This window comes from Grampus griseus (genome assembly GCF_964374135.1).
Source record: "Grampus griseus genome assembly, chromosome: 1".
NCBI lineage: Eukaryota > Metazoa > Chordata > Mammalia > Artiodactyla > Delphinidae > Grampus > Grampus griseus.
The window spans coordinates 123,359,106-123,380,647 of NC_139017.1; the positions used below are offsets into that span (position 1 = coordinate 123,359,106).

A 21,542-nucleotide genomic window follows, 5' to 3' on the forward strand; every position below is an offset into this window, starting at 1 on the left:
TTGTATTATTTTTATTTATTGTTAATCCAAGCTCTCTTCATTAAGCCCCTAGTGACTGACTTGATATGTAAAACTCTCCAATGGCATTTTCTGCCTGATGCATCAAGTCAAACAATGCTGTGTAACTCTCAAGACCTTTCATAATCTGGGTTCCCTCTGTTCTCCCTACTCTACCTACATATGTCAGCACTTGCCCACTTGCACCTGCAGCTGCAGACTCTTCACAGCTTTGCTGCTCCTCTCCTCTCCCTCTACATATATTCCATCTTAGTTTTTGCATCTGTACTTTTTGGTCAGGCCCTTCCCCATCCCCTCCAAGAGTGGAACTCTTCTCTATACACAAGCTCTCCCACAGGATTTGGTTCTTTGGCCCTGATTATACTTTATTGTGTATTCACCTCTAACGCTTCAGTTTTCTCTGTGATTAGGTTGTCAGATCCTTGAGAGCAAGGGTTGAGATTTATTTCTATTATAACACCCCTAAAGCTTCAAATACTGTGTAGCAGAGTAGATATTAAATGAGTATGTACTTGATTAATTAACCATATTTTTACTATTTGTCTTACAGACTCTGTTGCATGCATCTAGAAAAAGATTTTAAATGGCTGGATTGCCCTAGGGCTGCCTGATTTAATAAATAAAAATATAAAATGCCCAGTTAAATTTTAATTTCAAAGAAATAACAAACTGTTTTGTGTTTTAGTATAAGTATACCCAAAGCAATATTTGGGATAGAATTATACTGAAAAATGGCCTGTGTTTTAGTTTAAAAGTTACACTCTACTGGATGTCCTTTATTTCATCTGGCAATTCTAGATTGACCTGATCTAAAAAAACAAAACTTTGTGCTTAATTTCTTAAATTAGAGCTAAATGCCACATTTATGAATTGCTTAACTTTATGTAGTCTTACTAATCAAGTCCTATAGTACATGAAGTTCTCTGCATTGTTTCATCTAGCAGTAACAACACATAGATTGAGTATCCATTATGTGAAGGTCACCATGTATCCTCCTGTACAGGGAGTCAAAGATGAAGAATGAAAGATTCATCTAAGATGAATAAGATCTTTCCCTCTACCCTCAAGTAATTCATAGCCTGGTGGAAGACACAGCCCATTTCAGTCCAGCCTCCACTTATGTGCAATCTGGATGTTAATCCATATGGCCAAAATCTTTTAGGTCTGGTTCAGCCCTCCTGGGCAAAGATTCAAGATGACACCATACACACAGGTGGTCAAAAATGAAGGATATTGGTTTTGAAGTACACATTAAATAGTTCCTGTCTCTGAAGTGTTATATAAACACTGTAATCCATTATCCTAAATGAAAACAATCATTCAAAAATCCTTTTGATCAGAGCATTTTACTCTGCTTTTGATATTAACTTAGTTTTTTTGATGGGAGATTTTTTTTTCTGGTTCTTGGATATTTAACATGCATTTTTTTTAGCGCAAGCAATGGAAATGTATTGCATGACATTTTCCCCCTCTTAGCCATTAAGTTCTTCACGGGTGAATGCCATTCCAGCTACTTAACCTGAGTCACTTATTTAGGTGAACAATAGGATCCAATGATTTAGATTTTGAACCTTCTGCTGTGTGGCCTTAGTCTGCTGTAACTAATCTCTCCAGTGTTTTCTGGTCATAGGAGACATTTTCTTTGCATAGCACAAGATCATAATGGCAGTGCATATGTATGTGTGTGTAAAGTTTGACATTAGTTAAAAAATTTTAGCTACACTATATGTATAAGTTGTATGCCATATAAATTCAGTGATGTTTGTAATAACCAAAAATTTCAAATTCTAGAAATAACAGCATGTTTTTCATAATAGTATACTTGACTCTTCGTGTGTGTGTGTGTGTGTGTGTGTGTGTGTGTGTGTGTGTGTATGTAAAAGCATTTCTTAGACTTGTAACATAAAATTCAAGGTTTTAAAACAATGTCACCTTAACATACAACATACAAATTTTCAGTTCTGGAATAAAGAGTACCATATTTTCCCTTTCTTTTCTAAACATAAGCTATTGAGCTCAACCTACCAACCTGTTATTTTCTTGGAGATCATCTTCAGTTAAAATAAAAAGGCATATTACATAAAATTATGATTTCAATGGAGTTCAATTTGTTATTGGCATATTACATGAAGTTGCAAATGGAGTCACATTAAAAGGTAATGAGAATATTGGGAAAAGTTATATTAATTTGAATGATTTGTCAATTACCTAGATAGAAGGCTGTAGTTAGCATTATCATTATGCCAAGTCTCTGGAGTTATGAAATACTCATTTGAAGTATATATTTTAGGTTTTCAAAACTTACCTTTGGTAGCTCTTCAATTTGATTGGCATCTAGGTAAAGTTCCTCTAATGTCCGTTCAAAGTTAAAGACCTCCTTTGGCACCTGCTGAAGGCTGCAGTGGGAGTAATCTAAAACTGAGATGATTTCTTCTTCACCTCGGAAACATCGGCACGGCACCAGACGGCCGATGATTTTCCGCTTGGTGGTCATCTCCAGGCACTGCACTAGAGAAAAACAGAAAAAAAACCAACTGCTTAACTACCTGCCTTTGGAAGGCATTCTTATAATATTTAAAGCTTAGAAATTTACTTATGTTGTATATTTTATAATTATATAATGCCTTAAAGAAGTTTACATAAGACATGCACATGCAATAGATCATTTAATCCTTAAATAGCTCTCCAAGCTATGTAAAGACATGTTCTTATTCCCATTTAACAAATAAAGAAATGGATTCAGAAAGGGTCAGAATCCCATAATCACACAGTTTTGGAATGGCAGAACTGGGCCAGAATACAATCCTGACTTAGCACAATGCTTACATTCACACTTGAAACATAGAACTATATGTTTTTTTTAAAATTTTATACAAATTGCAGTGCAGAACATAAACCTCCAGAATTTGTTGGAGAAAAACACATTTCTCTCATTTCTGCAAAATAGTCAAGTTTTACCCATAAGGTTTATGATATCCTCTTTTTGACTCAAATTTATTCCATTAATCAATAATTATTTATTGGGCTTCCCTGGTGGCGCAGTGGTTGAGAGTCTGCCTGCTGATGCAGGGGACACGGGTTCATGTCCCGGTCCAGGAAGATCCCACATGCTGTGGGGCGGCTGGGCCCATGAGCCATGGCTGCTGAGCCTGCGCGTCCTGAGCCTGTGCTCCGCAATGGGAGAGGCCACAACAGTGAGAGGCCCACGTACAGCAAAAAAAAATAAAAATAAAAATAAAAATAATAATTTATTATAACTAATATGCTCCAAGCATTGAACTAGGTACTGGGGATAGAGATGAACTGAACAAAGCTCCTATTGGAGCTACAGTTATTCACTTCAGAATAAGAATCTGTCCCTATGAATCCTTTTATTTTAATGGGAGAGAACAATCATGGCAGAAATTTCTGACATCCTGGCATGTCTTTCTCTAGGTTAAAATGACCAAATGCCATGAAATCTTGCACAAAATTGATATCATGGCATCTATAACACTTTATTAAAGTTACTGTTTTTCATGTCATTCTTTCCTTAGACTGCAAGGCTATTGAGGGTAGTAACTGTGTTTTGTTCATTTTTACATTTGTATTGGTTCTTGACATATAGTAGATATTCAATAACAAATGTAAAATGAACAAATCAGTTCATGAATGAATAGATGGATACATTTGGGACTCTCTCCCCAACCACCAACAGATACTGATAATTTGCTTGAAAAATTTCTCATTCTAACTAAAATGTCACTATCTCTGTGAATGTCTTCCAGGATAAATGAATAGTGTCTTCCTCTGAGCTCCCAGGGCACTAATCACATTGCTTCCTAATTATGTGTACTATTTCCTTGTGTACTGGGTGAGTTCTTGAAGGAGAAGATCTTGTCTTATTCATCTTTGAATTCACAATAACAGTACACAGTTTGCCATCTGCAGAAATAGTACTGAATGAGCATCAATTTGAAACTCACATTTTATTCATTGATTTGTTTTTACTTATCAGCATAAACTTATTGCCGAAACAGAAAGTAGTGATAGTTCACAAAAATAATATAGCATTTTGTTTTGAAATGGCTTAGATTAAATCAAATTTGGAGGCAAATGAATACAATATGCTTGAGAGATGTTGAAAGTGCAGCCCAAAGCCATTTTTATTCCTCCTTTTACTTATGAAATTAATAAAATTATATTTTGGGACAGGTTCATGAGTCAGCTCTTATAGAAGGTTATAAGAACATGGTAATCTTTAGAAGGTTTAACTAAAAACATTAAAAAAGATGGTCTTTCCTCTCCATTACTTTCTATCTCTTGAACTCCTACACTTCTCATTTCTGGGAGCTTGAATCACAAGGTTTTGTAACTTTTATTTTACTTGACTTTCCTTGAAAGCCCTGATTGTAGGTTGATCTCTACACGGGATCTAGCACATATCAAGCAGCCAGTAAATGCATCTAGTAAATATATGACATATATTAGGTACCTAGTTCATATTTGTTGAGGTTATTGCAGTTGTAAAGGTAAGTGATGATGGCTCAGGCTATGATAGTGGCAGTGAGGATGGGGAGAAGTGATAGACTGGAAAGGTATTTAAGAAGCAGAATCCAAAGTGTGGGTAATGGATTAGATGAGAGGTGGAAGGGGTGCTGTGGAGAGAGGGAGAAGTCTTGAAAAATTCCCAGGTTTTTAATTTATCACTAGTAGCCACATTGACTACCCAGCTGTGATGCCATCAAGCTGGCTCAAGGTGTGTATCCTGTCTGTCTCTATGACTCACAGGTGAGGAATCAATTGTTCATATTTTGTTTTTGCCCAGTTCCTTGCACTCACCCTTTTATGCTGAACCTTGTAGCTATTTCTTGATACCCATCTGTTGCTGCAATTGCAAATTTTTTATTATGAAGAGAAAAAAGAGAATATCCAGGCCTGGACCTGAACCATTTGGCCAGAGAATCCACTGTCTGCTAAGACTTTTGCAATTTAATTCACTTAGGACTGCCTTCTCTTTTGTTGATCAAAAATGTAGGCTCTTCTGGTCCTCTTTTCGGTCCCTTGTCTCATTCTTATAATGTGCTGAGCTTTCCCCCTGACCCAACTTCTCTTTCCTTCAATCCCACTAAACTCTGAAATTGTGCCTTATGTCATGATCAATAACTTCATTGATCCTCTCCACTGAAGTCTTCCTCCCCTTCATAGTCTCAACTAAAACATGGTTCACTTATAGCCTTTAAAAGTGGAGCATGCTGATTTTCTCATACCTTAAACACACTTCAAGGTTGGAAAGTAGAATTGATATCCTCCCTTGCTCTCTAAAAATTATTAATCTTCTCTCATCCTAAAAAATGTCCTGCTCCTCTGATGGTCTCATTACCTCGTAGTAACATCTTTCTACTCTTTTTCATATCATTCATTACCACCTCTAGAACCCATTGATGACTTTGGTATCTGATTCATGGACTATCTCTCAATTGGAACTCCTTCCATTCCTGATTTATGCTCCCTACACATTATAGCTTTCAACTTTTTTTCCATCTTAAATTTCTAAGTAACTTGATTATAGTGCTACTCCATTAATTTTTCCCTTGCAGATATCTAGGTAGTTTACATTTCTTCTAACAAAGTTTCAATAAACTTCTAACCAACCAAAATATATATAGCAATTTTGTTTTAAATTAATAGTACTTATTTTATTATAGCTATAAATATCACTGTAATTCAGTCACATTTTATTTCTTCTGCATCTTATTCTTTAAAAATTGCTTTTTTTTTCTTTGTTTGGTTTGTCTATGTGTCTTTTTTTTTTTTTAATTTTATTTATTTATTTATTTATCTATTTTGACTGTGTTGGGTCTTCGTTTCTGTGCGAGGGCTTTCTCTAGTTGCGGCGAGTGGGGGCCACTCTTCATCACGGTGCGTGGGCCTCTCACTGTCGCGGGCTCTCTTGCAGAGCACAAGCTCCAGACGCGCAGGCTCAGTAGCTGTGGCTCACAGGCCTAGTTTCTCCGCGGCATGTGGGATCTTCCCAGAGCAGGGCTCGAACCTGTGTCCCCTGCATTCGCAGGCAGACTCTCAACCACTGCGCCACCAGGGAAGCCCTATGTGTCTTTCATTAATTCAATTTCCTATCTCCTCTTCTCTTGATATAGTGAAAAACGTGTAATCTGTCTTATTTCCCCCTGGAATAATCTTTTAGGAGCACTATATCTTCCTGCTTCAGTCTGGAGTGGTCACTTTACTTTTCTAGACCTGATATGTGTGTGTGTGTGTGTGTGTGTGTGTGTGTGTGTGTGTGTGTGTGTGTGTGAGATCCTGGAATTTCTCTTCACTGTCATTCTGTGAATTTTATATTTCCTTCCATTTTATTCCTACTTCCTGAACCCCATGTCTTTTCTTTCTAGACTTATTGGACTATAACATCCAATGGTGAAATATAACATCCAGTAACTTACTGAGAAAGAATCTACAGTAGGAACATTTTTGAGACCTCTGCATATACAAACATGATTTCATTTCACCCACAAACAATTGAAAGTTTGGCTGGATATATACTTCTAGGTCAGAAATAATTTTCTTTATAAATTAGAAGGCATTTTTAAAGTATTATTTTCTAACTTTTAAGGTTGCTGTCAGGAAATCCAGCTCTATTACTATTCAAAATCCTGTTTTACGCCCACCTTCCCCTCTCCCAAAATATTTTAGAACTTTTATTCTTAGTCTTTTGAAATTTCATGACAATGTACTTTGATGTGTTTTTATCCATTGTACTGGGTACTAAATGGGCCCTTTCACGTTGGAAGCATTTATTGTTAAATTGTGTTAAATTTTCTGTTATTATTTAATTGATGATTTCCTCCTCCTCTTCATTGTTTCTATTTTCTTTTCCTGTAATCCTGATTAGTTGAATGTAGGAAATGTCTGGTAATTTAATTATTTTTTCTCTTGTAATTTCCATGTCTTTGTTTTTTTATTTTATTTTCTGGAAGATTTTCTCAACTTCATCTTCTAAATACATCTCCTGTATTATCTTTTATTAGATAACATATTTTTATTGTCCAAAAATTAGTTGTTGCTTCCTAAATGCATGTTCCTTTTTAGCAGTATCATGATTGTATTTCAGGGCGCTATATCATTTCATTTCTCTAAGAAGATATTAGCTATAGACTTTTTTTTGCCTTTTCCCCCTGCTCCTTGCATTTTTTTCTGAGTTCCATTTTCTGTTTGTTTCGTTTCATCTTTATTTTTCATGATAGGGGTCTTCCACAAATATCTGGTGATCCCTGGCTGTCCTTCAATATTGAAGAGTGACTCTCTAAAGAACTAATTGGAAGCTTTGTATGCATAATAGGTATCACTGCAGGACGATTGGCAGCAAGCCAAAGAATATTCTGGTCTTCAGCCTGAGGCATAGCTATGAAACAGGAGGGAAGGAGGCAGGGCACAACCTTTAAAAGAATGACATAGCCATAGTACATGATGAAAACTAGTGAGAACCAACTAGGTACAAGATGGCGGAAGATTCAACTTCCAGTGGACCTTGAGCATAATTACTCACATATTGTAATACATTAGCATGCTAAATGACATTCCCACAGGTGCCATGACAGTTTCAAGGCTGACCATAAAAGGCCAAAAAGTGGGTGGTAGCCGAATTCCTGGAAATCTCTGCCCATTCCCCAAAATAATTGGAATAATCCTCCCACTCATTAGCCTCTGAAATATGCAGCCCATAAAAACTAACCATGCCATATTTCGAGGCCTCTTGCCTCTTGCCTTCCAAGAGTGCTCACACTCTGTCTGTGGAGTGTGTTTCTGTCTAAATAAATCTGATTCTTACCTATCACTTCGTCTCTGAATTCTTTGGTGATGAAGAAAGACCTTAAATTCACTGGGAAGAGCTATGCAGTTTTGTAAATAAGGATTTAAGTCGATTTTTCTATTTTCAGTACTAAGTCTCCTCAGTTCTTTGTCTGGTACCTGTTGTCTCCAAGACTCTAAGGAGGACTATGAAGCAAATCAATTTCTACATCCCTTTGTGGGTGCTTTATAATGTAACTGACAATGTACTTTTTATATACGTGAATATAAACTACATCTTCTTTCTCTGTCTTCTTAAAATTTGTTGAAATCTCTTATCTCCTAGTGTCTTCTTTTCAATTTTCTCTCTCTTTGTGAGTATATGCATTTTAAAATTTCTTTTAGTTTAGTGCAATTTTGGTTGTAAGTATAGGTCAATAAGGAAGGTGGGAGATTAACTTCCATGTTTAAAAGAAAGTTTTCCTTTAAGCCCTTTCATACTTTTAATCCCTTCTTACTTGACCTATTAGGAGCATTGGACAGAGAATTATATTTTTCTTTCAGAAACACTCTCTTCCTTTGGCTCCCCTGACTTCACAATCTTCTGACATTTATCCTTCCACTTTTGTTCCTCAATTTCAATCTTTTAAGAAGATCCATCTTCTCTACCAAATATTGACATTTATAGTATTAGAGAGTTATTCCCTGGCTAGGCTTGTTGCCCTTCTAATTGTACACTCTCTCCCTTTCAATCTTTATAGTCTCACTCACCTTTCCCAACTCTTTTCATTTAACTTTGATGAGTGATAGCTATAAATCTTTTCAAATTTCTACTCAAATTTATTTCCCTCATCAATTCCACTTTGTGTTTTATGAGCATCTCAAACATAACATGTTAAAAATTGAAGTGATGCTCTTCAAAGGTATGGAGTCCATCATCGTAGTCAAGACCTTGGACACTGAAGCCAACTCCCTGGCTGTGTGACTCTCAGCACATATTTAACCTCTATCAATTTAGTCATCTCTAAGATAACAGAGTACATACCAAGCTCATAGAATTGTGTCTTCAAGTTTTAAGCATTCACTAAATGTTGGCAATTACTGTTCTGCCCAAACCTCCTCCTCCTCCTCCTGTGCTCTCAGTCTCAGTGAATGGCAATACAGTTCACCTAGTTTCTCAAGATGGAAAGCTTGGCAATGTTCTTGACTCCTCTCATGCCCTCACTTCCCACATCCAACAATCACCAAGTCCTAATCCTTCAATAGCCTAAACATATCCTGATTCAGGTCTGTTTTTATTAATTTCAACTGCCTAACAACATAGTTCAAACTATTTTCTCTTGCATATGTACCTGTCTCTCTATTGTTCTCCCAACACAGTGAACCTGGGGTGACCTTTAAAAACACAAACATTATTATGTCACCTTCTTGTTTCAAATACTTCAATGATTCCTCTCTGCCCTCCAGGCAGTCTCAAGTCTTTATTGCGGCTTAAAATAATGGTACTCTGGCCTGACTGCTGTCTTCCACACTCACACCCAGCTCTCTGTGCAGCCTGGCCAGGTACCACGCTTATTGTTTTCTTTGCTCTTCTTATTCATGGCTTCTTTTGCATTTCTAGGACTACATGATCTTTCTTCTACTAGGGCCTTCAGAAATAGGGCTGCCTTTGCACAGGGTACATTTCCTTGCTCTTTAAAAAAAAAATAGATTAGAAGGGAAAGTAGCCTCTCTTTATTTAATATGTTCCAACTCTGTATGTCCTCATCTCTATATGTTTCAATTATATGCTGCCATACCCTTTGATCACATTTTAATTACATATTCAAATCAATCTTGTTCACTAGATTGAAACTTCTGTGAGGACAGGGACCATGTCTAGCCTTTAAACACTGTATATTTCCAGTAACTTTAGTATCTAGTTCAGAGTAGATACTTTAAAAACATTAACTGTATTAATAAATGAATATGGTAAGTAAAGATGATTATAATGACTTTTATTTGTATAGTCCTTGCAAAATTTCAAAACAATTTACAATTTATCACCTTTTTTTCTTGATGAATAAGCATTCATATATTATTTTCTGTATTTCACTAATAAACTAATTAAGGTTTAGTGAGTCTGTAATGTGCATAAGGTCACACACAGAGTGATTAGTAGAATTGAGGTTAGATCTCATTTTTCTTGACCCCAAAGTTATCATTTTTTCCCATTAGCAGACCCTGCATTACATTTACAGTGATACACATAGATCAGCATATGAGAATTTATCAAACATGAGTTTACTAGTTGTTCTATACCAAACACACACACACACACACACACACACACACACACTCACACACTTCATAGTTATTTACACATAGACTACTTCATAGGTGCAAACAGAATGATGGGGTAGCAGTGAGGGAAATAACATTGTTCTTTTATCTGGTGATAAGAGTTTAAACATTTTTTTGCATGTCAAAAGTATGAAAATACAGTAGGGTAGAATAAGTAGAGCATAACATACAAGAAAGCACATAAATGTTACATACATAATATATAGAAGCAACTTTTGCTTTTTCCTGAAACATGACCATTTCCCAGTATACCGTAGAAGCATGTGGCTTCACATCTAGTGTATGGACTTTGACTCAGAAGCAACCAGACTTCCTGTTTTACTACTATCCTTAGCAAACACCCAAAAGAGGAATTCTTAGATTTTCAGTTTTTCAAAGGGATTTAAAAAGGCAAGAGGAAAACAAGTTTTCATCTCTTCCTGTTAAAGTCCTTCCAATAAATTCCTTAAGTCAAAGATAAGAGTATTATCTTTTTTGGATTCTCACTGCATGGATTCTCTTCTCTCTTGAATCATATATATATATATATATATATATATAATATATATATATTATATATATATATATATTTTAAAATCTGAATTGAATAGCTAAAGGGATTTTTCTTTTTCTATAGCCACAGCATACAGTCAACAGTCTCCCTTTCAACACTCTCCCTGAGTCAAATGTATTTAAGTAGCAGGGCTCGCTAACATGGCCTAACATAGGTGAAACAGCAAAAAGACTTATCTTGCTACAGTCATCAGGTCCTTCTCTATTCATAATTTAAACCAAAGAGAATTTCAATCACTTGAGAATTATGCCTACAGTAGTTGACCCAAGCAATAAGAATATATGTATCAAAACACCTGATTTCCAGTACCACTGCATTCTCTAGGATTTTAGACCCATGTATGCCAATGTTACCCTTGCCTAATATTTCATCCCTGGAAAGTTAAAGGGATAAGGGAAAGTTCAATCTTTCCAAGATTTCTTGTGATAAATACTCTGGCTGTCCTCATTAGTTGGCACAGTCTTACATTTTTCAAATGACAAATGTTTCTAATTTATTCACTGAGAAACCCTTTGCTTCACTAAATGTGCCACAGGGATATGGAAACCTGCCAAACTCTCTCCATGTCCTACTTCAAGAAACATCTTTAAAACCATTACCTAATCTGAAGTAGTCTCTAAAACTCCCTTATCAAGACAACATACATGGTGATTCTTGGACTTCAAGTGGAGCATCTGAGGTTTGTTTGTTTTTTGATTGTTGAAATGTTCACATTTCAAAAATACTCATATTTCATGGGTTTGTTTTCATCTTATCATTACAATATCTGAAAGCCTGAAATTGTTATCCATAATTTGATTTGATATCATTACAAGGAAACCAGTTTGTCTTCACGAAGATCAATGGACTGTTATTAGGATAAACACATTAGTGGTCTTTAATGCTGATATTATCACATCAGCAATCAAAACAAGAAATCAAGAAGGAAAGCATGGTGTCTGGTACCAAGAAAAAGCTTTTCTAATAGTTCTAATTCTGCCTTTAGACAAGTGAGTTCTTTTAAGAATAGCAATGTTTCCATTCTCCTTCCTCACATATTTCCCAGGAATTTTCATCCACTGACTTCAGAAAGTCTCTTTCTATGAATGATTCCTAATATAAACCATCATCCTTGATTTAGTTTCTAACTGCTTGATGAGCCACCTATCTTTAAATAAAACTCAACTTGTCTAAAGGAGAACGTGAAAAATATTTACTAAGTTCCTACTCTGTACCAGACACTGTGCTTTCCCTCTTGATTTCTTGCTTTGATTAGTTGTGTTTTAATTCTCTTAATGCTGTACCTTGGAGTCATCTTTTACTACTCCTTTCTTTCCTTCTGTATTAGACATTCAATGTCTTCCCTTTCCTTTCCTTACCATTCAATCTAGTTCAGATCTATACTATCTCCTAGTAGTACTGCCCAAAGTAATACAGTACGAAAGTATACTATTTCCAGACATCTTTCCTTTATAATCATTTATGCAGCAAATATTTATTAAGTGTCTACAATGTGCTGGGTACTGGGTTATATGGTGGGAAAAAACAGTGGGTAAAAGAGCTACGTTCCCTGCTCTAATAAATTTCCTGGATAGTGAGGGAGATAAATATTGAACAAAAAATTAAGCAAATAAATCCATACTTGTACATTGTAATAATTGCTTTAAAAGAAAATATTAGAGTTTTATCCATTTTATATATTTACACATTAAGTATCTTGATTAATCCCCTAAAATGCATGTCCATTTTCCAGTTCTAAAAGCTTCACTGTGTCTACATTTTCAATAGCAGTATTTCCCAGTCCATGTCCCTGGGTCGTATCTCTTCTAAGAAGTAAGCACTGTGCATTAGCAAATTAAGGGCTCAGAGAGGTTTTGTGACAAAGAAATATGCTTATTTTTGTTCAAACTAGTGTTTCCTAAACCACTTAAAATTTAAAACATGTAAAATGTTATAGTTTATCACCATAATTAGGAATTAGTCTTCTGAATCATACATTTTAGGAAAGCCTGGTCTATAAGATTCTTTAGCTTGACAATCAAGCTCTCTATAATCTACTTTTCAGCTGTTTTATCTAGTACTTCCAAGTCTGTGCTCTACCTTAAACCACTCCCAATACTTAATGTCCCTGATCCACTTTCTTCATCTATACAATCCTGCCAAACTATGGTAATACCATTACATCTTTATAAATCATGTTGAGTAATTTTATTTATTGGTTATTATAATTTGTTCGCAGGTATTAAAACATCACAGTAGCTGATGTTAAAGAAGCTTGTGTTTTGGAACTTCTGGGAATGACAAATAGAATTCTTTGTTTTACTCTTTAATTTATTTAAGTCTTTGTCTACTAGTCACAGTGTGCTCCAGTAGAAAAAAGATCCACAGAATCTGAGTTTGAATCACTTATTGAAGCTCAAATTCTTCTTTTTAAAGTCTTCTCTAACTGTTCCAGACTATAAATAATGCTGCTCTCCTTGTCTTCCTCCTCTTCCTTACTATTATTATTGTCATATTAACACTAATTACTCTAAAGAACATCAACATAAGGCTTATAGAATCAATCTGAAAAAAACCTCGAGAGAAGATTTGTACTGAGTAGTAGAATTTACGATCTTACTAAAAAATCTTTCCTTATTTTTACATAGGTGAAAAACAATATTTTAATCTCTTGTCCTTCTTTCTCCACACATCCTCTCCTAGAATTTTTATCTACTGACTTACTTAAATATGCAAACATGACTGTAGAGGACAGTAGAAAGCAAATTTCAAGCTTAGCTTTAAAATGGCTCAAGTTCAGGAAAAAGTTCTAATTCTATAATAAAATGTTACAGCTATGTTTCTTGAAGAATTTTGCTTTTAGGCAAGTTGTGAAGCTGAGCCATGAGCAGTATGAAGAAACAAATTTCTAAGTATTAGGGTACTCTCAAAGATCTAACTTTCAAAATGTGGTAACCTAAAGTAATGAGTCTCTGGAATAATATCTGAAGACTTGTTTATACAGAGGTACAGAATAAGAAAATAGAAGAGATGTAGTCAGATACAGGCAATTTAATTAATAGTATCTTAGGTTTGTTTGGAACCTTAGTCTAATCACTTGTCTCATCCTTGAATAAATTACTCAGATGATGGTCTTATACCTTAATATCTCTTGACATATTTTTATTTTGAGATATAAGGTAATGATTTATGTTCTTAATGATGACTGAGTTATTATGAAAAAGATCAATTATTCAGCATGATTTATTGAGAAGCCAGAGATATGTATAGTACATTTAGAGGTAGTTTAATTAAATATTTTATTTAATAAAACTTGCAGTATATGATGGTTAATATTTAGTTTTGTAAAAATTTCACCTTATGTGAAACACTTTACTCCACACTTTATTCAAAAGATTTGAGTAGGAGTTTCAGTAGGAGCCAGTAAGAAAGCATTTTCCATGCAGTTGTCTCAGCTCAGGGATCCTTGCCTTTTGTGATGTGACACAATGTCAATATGGTGCCCTTCACAAGACACGATGAAAGACCCATGTTTTCAATCTGATATAAACAACTTAGAGAAAGCATTTTTAAATGGCATTTCATGCAGCTTTATATTCATTCTTCAATCATAAGTACAGATAACTTCTGATACTATCTCTGTTTATTAATATTTTAATTAATTCTGATGATGATGGTACTTGTGCTTTCAGGATAGTTAGAGCAAATGTTGCAATTTTGAAACTCAACTAAATAAACAGGACTTCTGGAGATAATCTTTTAATCAATTAAGTTTCTTTGGGTATAAATCTAGGCAATTACTTTATAATTGGAAAGATTTTAAGAGATTCATGAAAGATAAACGCCTGCTTGAGGTCACACTCGGGCTGAAAGAAGAGTTAAAAATAAAAGAAAAATTAATTTAAAAAGCTTTCTGCAAGGAAGTTAAAGGCATGTGAGAATGCACTCATAGATTTAATAGTAGTTAAATGAAAAGTTCATGAAAGCTTAACATGGAAGAATCAGAGGCTCATTTTAAAATTGAAATATTTTGTTATGATTCTGAATGTTTTCATTGTTAGTCTCTCATATGAGATTAAAAGAATAATTTCAAACAAGAATTTAAAACATCCTGAGTATTTAAATACTTATCTTTATTAATTTTGTAAGTACTATATGTTATATATGGAATTTTTTGGTTTATATTCTTACTGAATTTAGGAGATGATGAAAGGCAACAGGATTTGAGAGAATTAAGAGAATAAAATCAGGAGCAAAAGTTTTGCAAAGAGAATTGGAAAAGGCCTAAAGAAGGCAGGTGGGCTCTTCGAATGAAAAGAGCATGCTGAACTAACAGGGTCCCGCTGGTAGAAGGAATGTACTTCAAAAAGACCACATGTTACCAGAATAATCATTTCTAAAATTCAAATCTGAACATGTGTAAAACTCTTCACAGGCTCTCTGCTACCTCACCATGAATCCTGCACTCGCAAGCCAGATGTATAATCCTCTGCCAAGACTTCAGTCTCCCCGTGGACCACACTCACACCTTACCTTCCCGGCCTTCTTGCCTTTGCATTTCCTGTTCTCATGAACCATCTTGCTTGCTCATCTCTCCTGAGTTACTCTTCCTTATCCTTTTCAATGAATTCAAGGATTACCCTTGTAGGAAAATGTGCCTCTACTCTCCCTGTTACAAGTGAATTGTGTCCTCCCCAAATTCATGTGCTGAAGTTCTAACCTTTAGTACCTCAGAATGTGACTTTATTTGAAAATAGGGTTGCTGCAGGTGTAATTAGTTAAAATGAGGTCCTACCATTGTAGGGTAGGGCGCTACTCCAGTATGACTAGTATTCTTAGAAAAAGAATGCATGTGAAGAGAAAGACACACATAGAGGGAAAATGGAGAGAGACATGGAGAAGATGGCCATCTGTAAGCCCAGGAGAGAGTCCTGGAACTGATCCTTCTCACAGTCCTCAGAAGGAACAAACACGTTGATTTAGTACTCCTAGTCTACAGCATTATGAGACAATGATTCCTGTTGGGTGAGCCACCTAGTTTGTGGTCTTTGTTACAGCAGCCTTAGCAAACTAATAAAACCCCCTCTGCAGCTTCCAAGCAAAAGTTAGGTGGCTCTTCTACAGCATCTATAGAACCCGGGACCCAATCTGGCACAGACTTATTCAAATTGTTTCCTTGTGAATCTCTTGAGGGAGCATTAATTAGACCATGAACACTCTTTTTTTCTGTTTGTTCTCTTAGTCTAAGGCAGACAGGCATTGTGAAATTCTCTTTTGTACAGATTAATGAAAAAAGGGAGCAATGGAAATTTTGTTTGGCCTTAGATTCACCAACCTGTTGAAGAAGATTTAAAACTGCAATTTCAGATGCAAGTAAAATTGTACAACAAAAGTATAAAGTTAGATATTCTAAAGAACAACATGTGTGATATCACAGAATGAACAAAATGTATAGGTAACCCCTTTCATTCTCAGAAATAAACATCCTGGAAAATAAGTGACTCTCAATGTCTTTAATCAGCACACTTAGGGAATATAATAAACTACTTGAACCTAAAAATTTAACACAAAGAGTTAAATAAAGATTTTAGAAGTATCTTGAAAAATTGATATGATGGTTCTCACATGGAAATGATGGGCATATCTTATTTAGAAGAAGTGGTTCTAACAGACAAAAGAGAGCACTCTATGTCAATATGGATCTATTAAATGGATAGTGGAAGGAAATTGAAGAACATTTGGGAGAGGATAAAAATAGAAATTATATTACCTTAGAAAATACACTATTAACCTCCAGATCATGTGAAATATATATGAATGATGCTTTTCTAATGAACATTATCACATTGGCATGAAGATAAAAAATAGGAGTAATGAGAGAAGAGCTCTTTAGACATTTTGGACACATAATTCTGCTCAATCAAAATTTTGCTATTTAAAATTCATTTGTTATTTTCTTCAGAACATAAAAGCAGTGTCTATTTATTATGAAGAATTTGGAAAATATAGAAAAGTATAATAGGAAAATAAAATTTGCCATACTTCTATCATCCAGAAATAAAGCCACAGTGGAGTATTTTCTATCATTCATTTAAGGTTGCACACTGAATACACACATACAGACACACACACATATACAACACACACATATATTACTAAGATTAAACATAATGTTTTGTGTCATACTTTTCTACTTAGCATTATACTATAAACATTTTCTCATATCATTAAACATTCCTTAAAATATACTTTTTGAAGACTATGAAATATTGTTGTGAATATGTCTACCAATTTATTTGACCAATCTTCTTCTTATCCTAGAAATTTATATAGCTTACTATTTTCCCAAATTATAACAAATGCCTTGATAAAACAACCTCAAATATAAGTTCTTATGCATTTACTAGGTGAAAAGAATTTGAATTTTTATTCTTCTTGATAAATATTGAAAAATTGTTCAATTATTTGTACCAACTGATATTGCCCGGAGTATTATATATGAATATCCATTTCCTTGCACCAGTGCCAGCAGATGTTATCAGTTTATTTTCAATCTTTGTCAGTTTGATAGTGTTTAATTTGAGGTGTTTCTAATCTCTTCCTTTATTTGTTCCTCCTTTAATTTATGCTTATAAAATCAGTTTGCTGAATGCACTTGACTCAATGGATTATAAATAGGAAACACTTTATTTTTTATCAGTCACTGCCTTTAAACATCATCTTTGGGAACTCTCTTCTCGCCTCCTGGACAAGAACTTTTGTCAATCCCATACTTTTCTAAATTTTCAGTTAAAGGAACAATCTCACTTAGATAATTGTATAGTTCCAATACAGTGTGTGAATAATCCAAATTTGGAAGTTTTCTATTGGCCATGGTTTTTGAGCAGGTGTGTCCATTATAAGAGAACCAAGTAAATGATTATATAAAGGGTACATCTTTATATGTGAAAGGTTAATAGAATTTAAACTCTCACTTGGTTGTGTGTTTTAGGTTGTGTGTTTACAGTACCATGAATAAATGGGGAAAATATTTCTAAGATTTTGTTCTCCATTGTCACTAATGGACTCTTTCAAATGGAAATGCCTCTTGATAGCACTTCTGCTGACTGACCTTGAAATCTAAATATTCTAAGCCTTAAATCAAGAATATTTATTTTTCTTACTGACACAGGATGTCACAGACCAAATAATTATTTTACTAATATAAATTTAATGTTTTACTTTGTTTATAAACCCAGTTAGAGCTCAATCTGCCTCTAGCAATTATAGTGAGATTAGCATATGAATGCTGTCAGAACAAACCTTTCTAATTCACATTTTCTAGATATACATAGAACAAAACAAGATACAGAAATGAGCACCAATGGAGACAAAATGCACCTGGTTTCTCATTAAGTAGCAACAACTGTCTCCTTAGACTGGCTCTGAACCAAGGGCTATATCTAATCTGAAGCAGAAAAGTAACGTAATTTCATCATTCTCCTGGATCATCTGCTTAGTTCTTAAGGATGGTAGAAAATGGTTCATTAAAAGGGTTTATATGCATTGCGCTAGTGTATTTGTATGTGTGCATTGGAGTTGAGAGCATGCTGTGTCAAAGTAGGGGAAAAGTTGAACACTTTGAGATGAGTGAATATACCAGATAATTAGAGGAAACTTTTTAGCTTTTTAGATTAAGCATTTAATTTATATTGTAAAAATGTGTTTTCCATAATAAAGGGAATATACATATTTAGAATAATTTTTTCTGCCCCCCTCAGAGTTATCAGGAGTACTGGTGGTCTGTTTTGCAAAAATTATAATAGATGTAATTGGGTAGAGTATAGAAGCTAAAGGGAATTTTATCAAATTTTTAAAAAACATTTTTCACTGAGAAATAGGGTAAATATTTAGTCATACAACCAAGATATCAAAGAGGCAAAAGATTTTTTTTCTTGTTAAAAGTTTATACTTCAGGTGAGTCTCTCAGATTGTTTTCCCCAGTGAATTTCTCGCCTGTACAGATTCTCTTATTTACTACTACTCTCACTGTTCTTTAAAGTGACAACAATGTTTAACACATGCTCCCATTATTTTCTCCCCCAAATATGACCTTAAGGTATTGCCATCTTTGAGTTAATAGGGCAACACTCATCCAGTCTCCTAAGCTACACCTTTGGAACCGTCCTCCACTCTATATTTTCTGTCATTATACATTTTCAATAACACAGATGAGTCAGAGCTTTCATATGCACCCCTCGGCCCCCACCCCACCCTGTAATCATTGTTGGAATGTTAGATCCTTTTGCTTTTACTTCCTCTGGCTTCTTAAATAGCTTTCTAGTTGGTTTCCACATAGCCTATCCTGTGAATGCCGTCAACTTCTTCCACCCGGCATACATCCAAAATGCCTCTGCATTCTGCCATGCTTTCACAAAAGCATTTCTCTGCCAGTAATGATCTTCACTCTTTTTTTAACTTGGAGAGATCTTATGCATCCTGAATACAGCTCAAATGACACTCCTTCTGCAAATCTTTTCCATCTTCCTCAGCGTGTAAGTTATATCCCTTCTTTTGCCCTTTGACTTTCTAGCATTTATTCTGGTAAATTGTCAAAGCTCATTCTGTGGATTATCATGACCCTAACTTGCTCATCCGTGACCAAGACAGACAATTCCAGAATTATTTACTTTAAAAGTATCCATTCTTAGCCAGCTGAGGATTCAAATTTCTTTTCTAAATTTCAAAAGAAAGTCAAAGCACTTTCATGTTTTACTATACATTACATATGGGTGACATCTGAATGATGTATCGTCTTCCTTATGAAATGTCTTCTACAGTCACATATGTGTTCTAAATAACAACTTGGTAGGTTATAATAAACATAACCAGATGCCAACTCTGTTTTCTTTCACAATAAATTTTTTTTTTCCTTTAGTAAATCTATGGCTCAGAAATGCTAGTCTGCTTCTAGTACGAAATAATATGTATCAACTTTTAAAAATTATTTGTTAGTTGTAGATTACAATTATGCTCTTTAAACAATAATAAAATTATTGACAACGTTGAAAGCACTAATATAATTATATTTTCAATCACGAAGATTTAAGATAATGAAGGTCTATCTATGGCATATCTCTGTGAAATAATAGTCACCCTATTTTCCTGCTTTAATCTGAAAATGACTGATCATGCCAGTGCAGAATTTCATAAACATTATTAAATAAATGGGTCTCATAACCCCAAATTGTTCACAGCAATTGCTGAGATATCTCACAATATTTATACACATACACATAAATATATACACACACATATATAAATATCTTCTAATGCCATATAATCTGAAGACACTAAACATACCCAAAATAAAATGTATAAGATAATACAAAATTATTTTACTCATAAAAATATTTTTCCTCTAAGATTACTATGGTTTGGAAATCTTTTCATTGGAAATATTTTACCAGTTGATTATATATAACTTATACAAAGCAGCATGGTTATAAGTATACTATATCAAGATATCAAGAAACCTGTATCATAATCCTAATTTTGATACAAACCTATAAGTGTTTTAAACTATTTGATGGTTAGTTTTTCATAGGCAAATAATAATTTTAGACTGAAATAGCTCAGATCTTTACCAAAAGTAATACCTTATGATTCGAATTATTTCACATATTTAGCGCTGCTTTATTCAACTTGGAATATATGAGGATTTTAGGCAGTTTTCCTTCTGAGTTTTTGGTTTTGTTTCTGAGTTTTTATGTTACATAATTTGCATAAACACACACATACACAAATATAGTTCTGTTCTTGTTCTTTCAAAATTATGTTCAAATCTTCATCACTTTTTAAATTTTAGCATCACTGTCTGAATAATTTTTGTTGGCTTAAACAAATAAATGTTCATCTTGAAATGTCCTGAGGGTTCTAAATGGGGAAAAGATCTGATCAGATCTGCATTTGTATCTTACTCCTCACTGAAGAATTAGTTGGAAGAAGGCTCAGAAACCAATCAGGAGGTTCTTGAGGAAGTTGTGGCCAGCAAGGAGGTAGAGATGTGAGAAGTAAACACAGTAAAATATTTAGTAAATAAATAAATTAAAGTTACAATCAGCAAGACTGGTGATAGGCTAGTCATGGTTGGTAAGTCTCCATTAGCTTGTTTCTATACTGAATACCTTTGGAGGCTGGTAGAATTTGGTTATTTTTTCCATCTCCTCCTCATGCATGTCTCTGTCCTTTATTTTTACCACTAATCATTGTCAAATGTCTGCTTCTCACCACTGGTTCTCGTCTACACTGCATTTTGGTGATCTCTACCTTCACTACTGGTGTCTAGCATTTTTCTCTTGTCTGAGGTTCTCTTCTTTTCTTTTCCTTTCTTTTGGTTTCCTATTCTTTTCCTGCTCTTACTCATTCCCTCAGGCCTTAGGTTACATGTCACCTTTGTGGAGTTTTCCTGATCATATAGTAGATACTTAATAAACATATATCTTGTGTAAATTTATGAATGGATACTTCCACTAATCTGCTCTGTTTTGGGGGTTGGCAACTGTTATGGACTGAATTGTATCTCCCCAAAATTCATAAGTTGAAGCCCTAATCCCCAACGTGACTGAGAGGGCCTTTATAGAGATAATTAAGGTTAAATGAAGTCAAAAGGGTAGGCTCCAATCCAATAGGACTGTTGTCTGTTTAAGAAGAGGAAGACATACTGGGGATGTGCACACACAAAGAAAAGGCCTATGTGACAGCAAGAAGGCGCTGTCTGCAAGCCAAGGAGGGAGACCTCAGCAGAAACCAACTCTGCCAGCACCTTGATCTTGGACTTCCAGCCTCCAGAACTGTCAGAAAATTAATTTCTGTTGTTTAGTCT

At 34.7% G+C, this 21,542-nt stretch overlaps 1 protein-coding gene across 3 annotated transcripts in view; it reads right to left on the minus strand.

Moving 5' to 3' along the window:
* Positions 1-21,542, minus strand: part of LRRC7 (leucine rich repeat containing 7) — a gene marked incomplete at both ends in the record, with an annotated part of 383,893 nt that overhangs the window by 304,343 nt on the left and 58,008 nt on the right. For all 3 annotated transcript variants that reach the window (XM_082676819.1, XM_082676818.1, XM_082676817.1), the window contains one exon: positions 2,324-2,526. In XM_082676819.1, the coding sequence (XP_082532945.1) occupies positions 2,324-2,526 (203 nt within the window). The remainder of the gene's footprint in view (positions 1-2,323; positions 2,527-21,542) is intronic.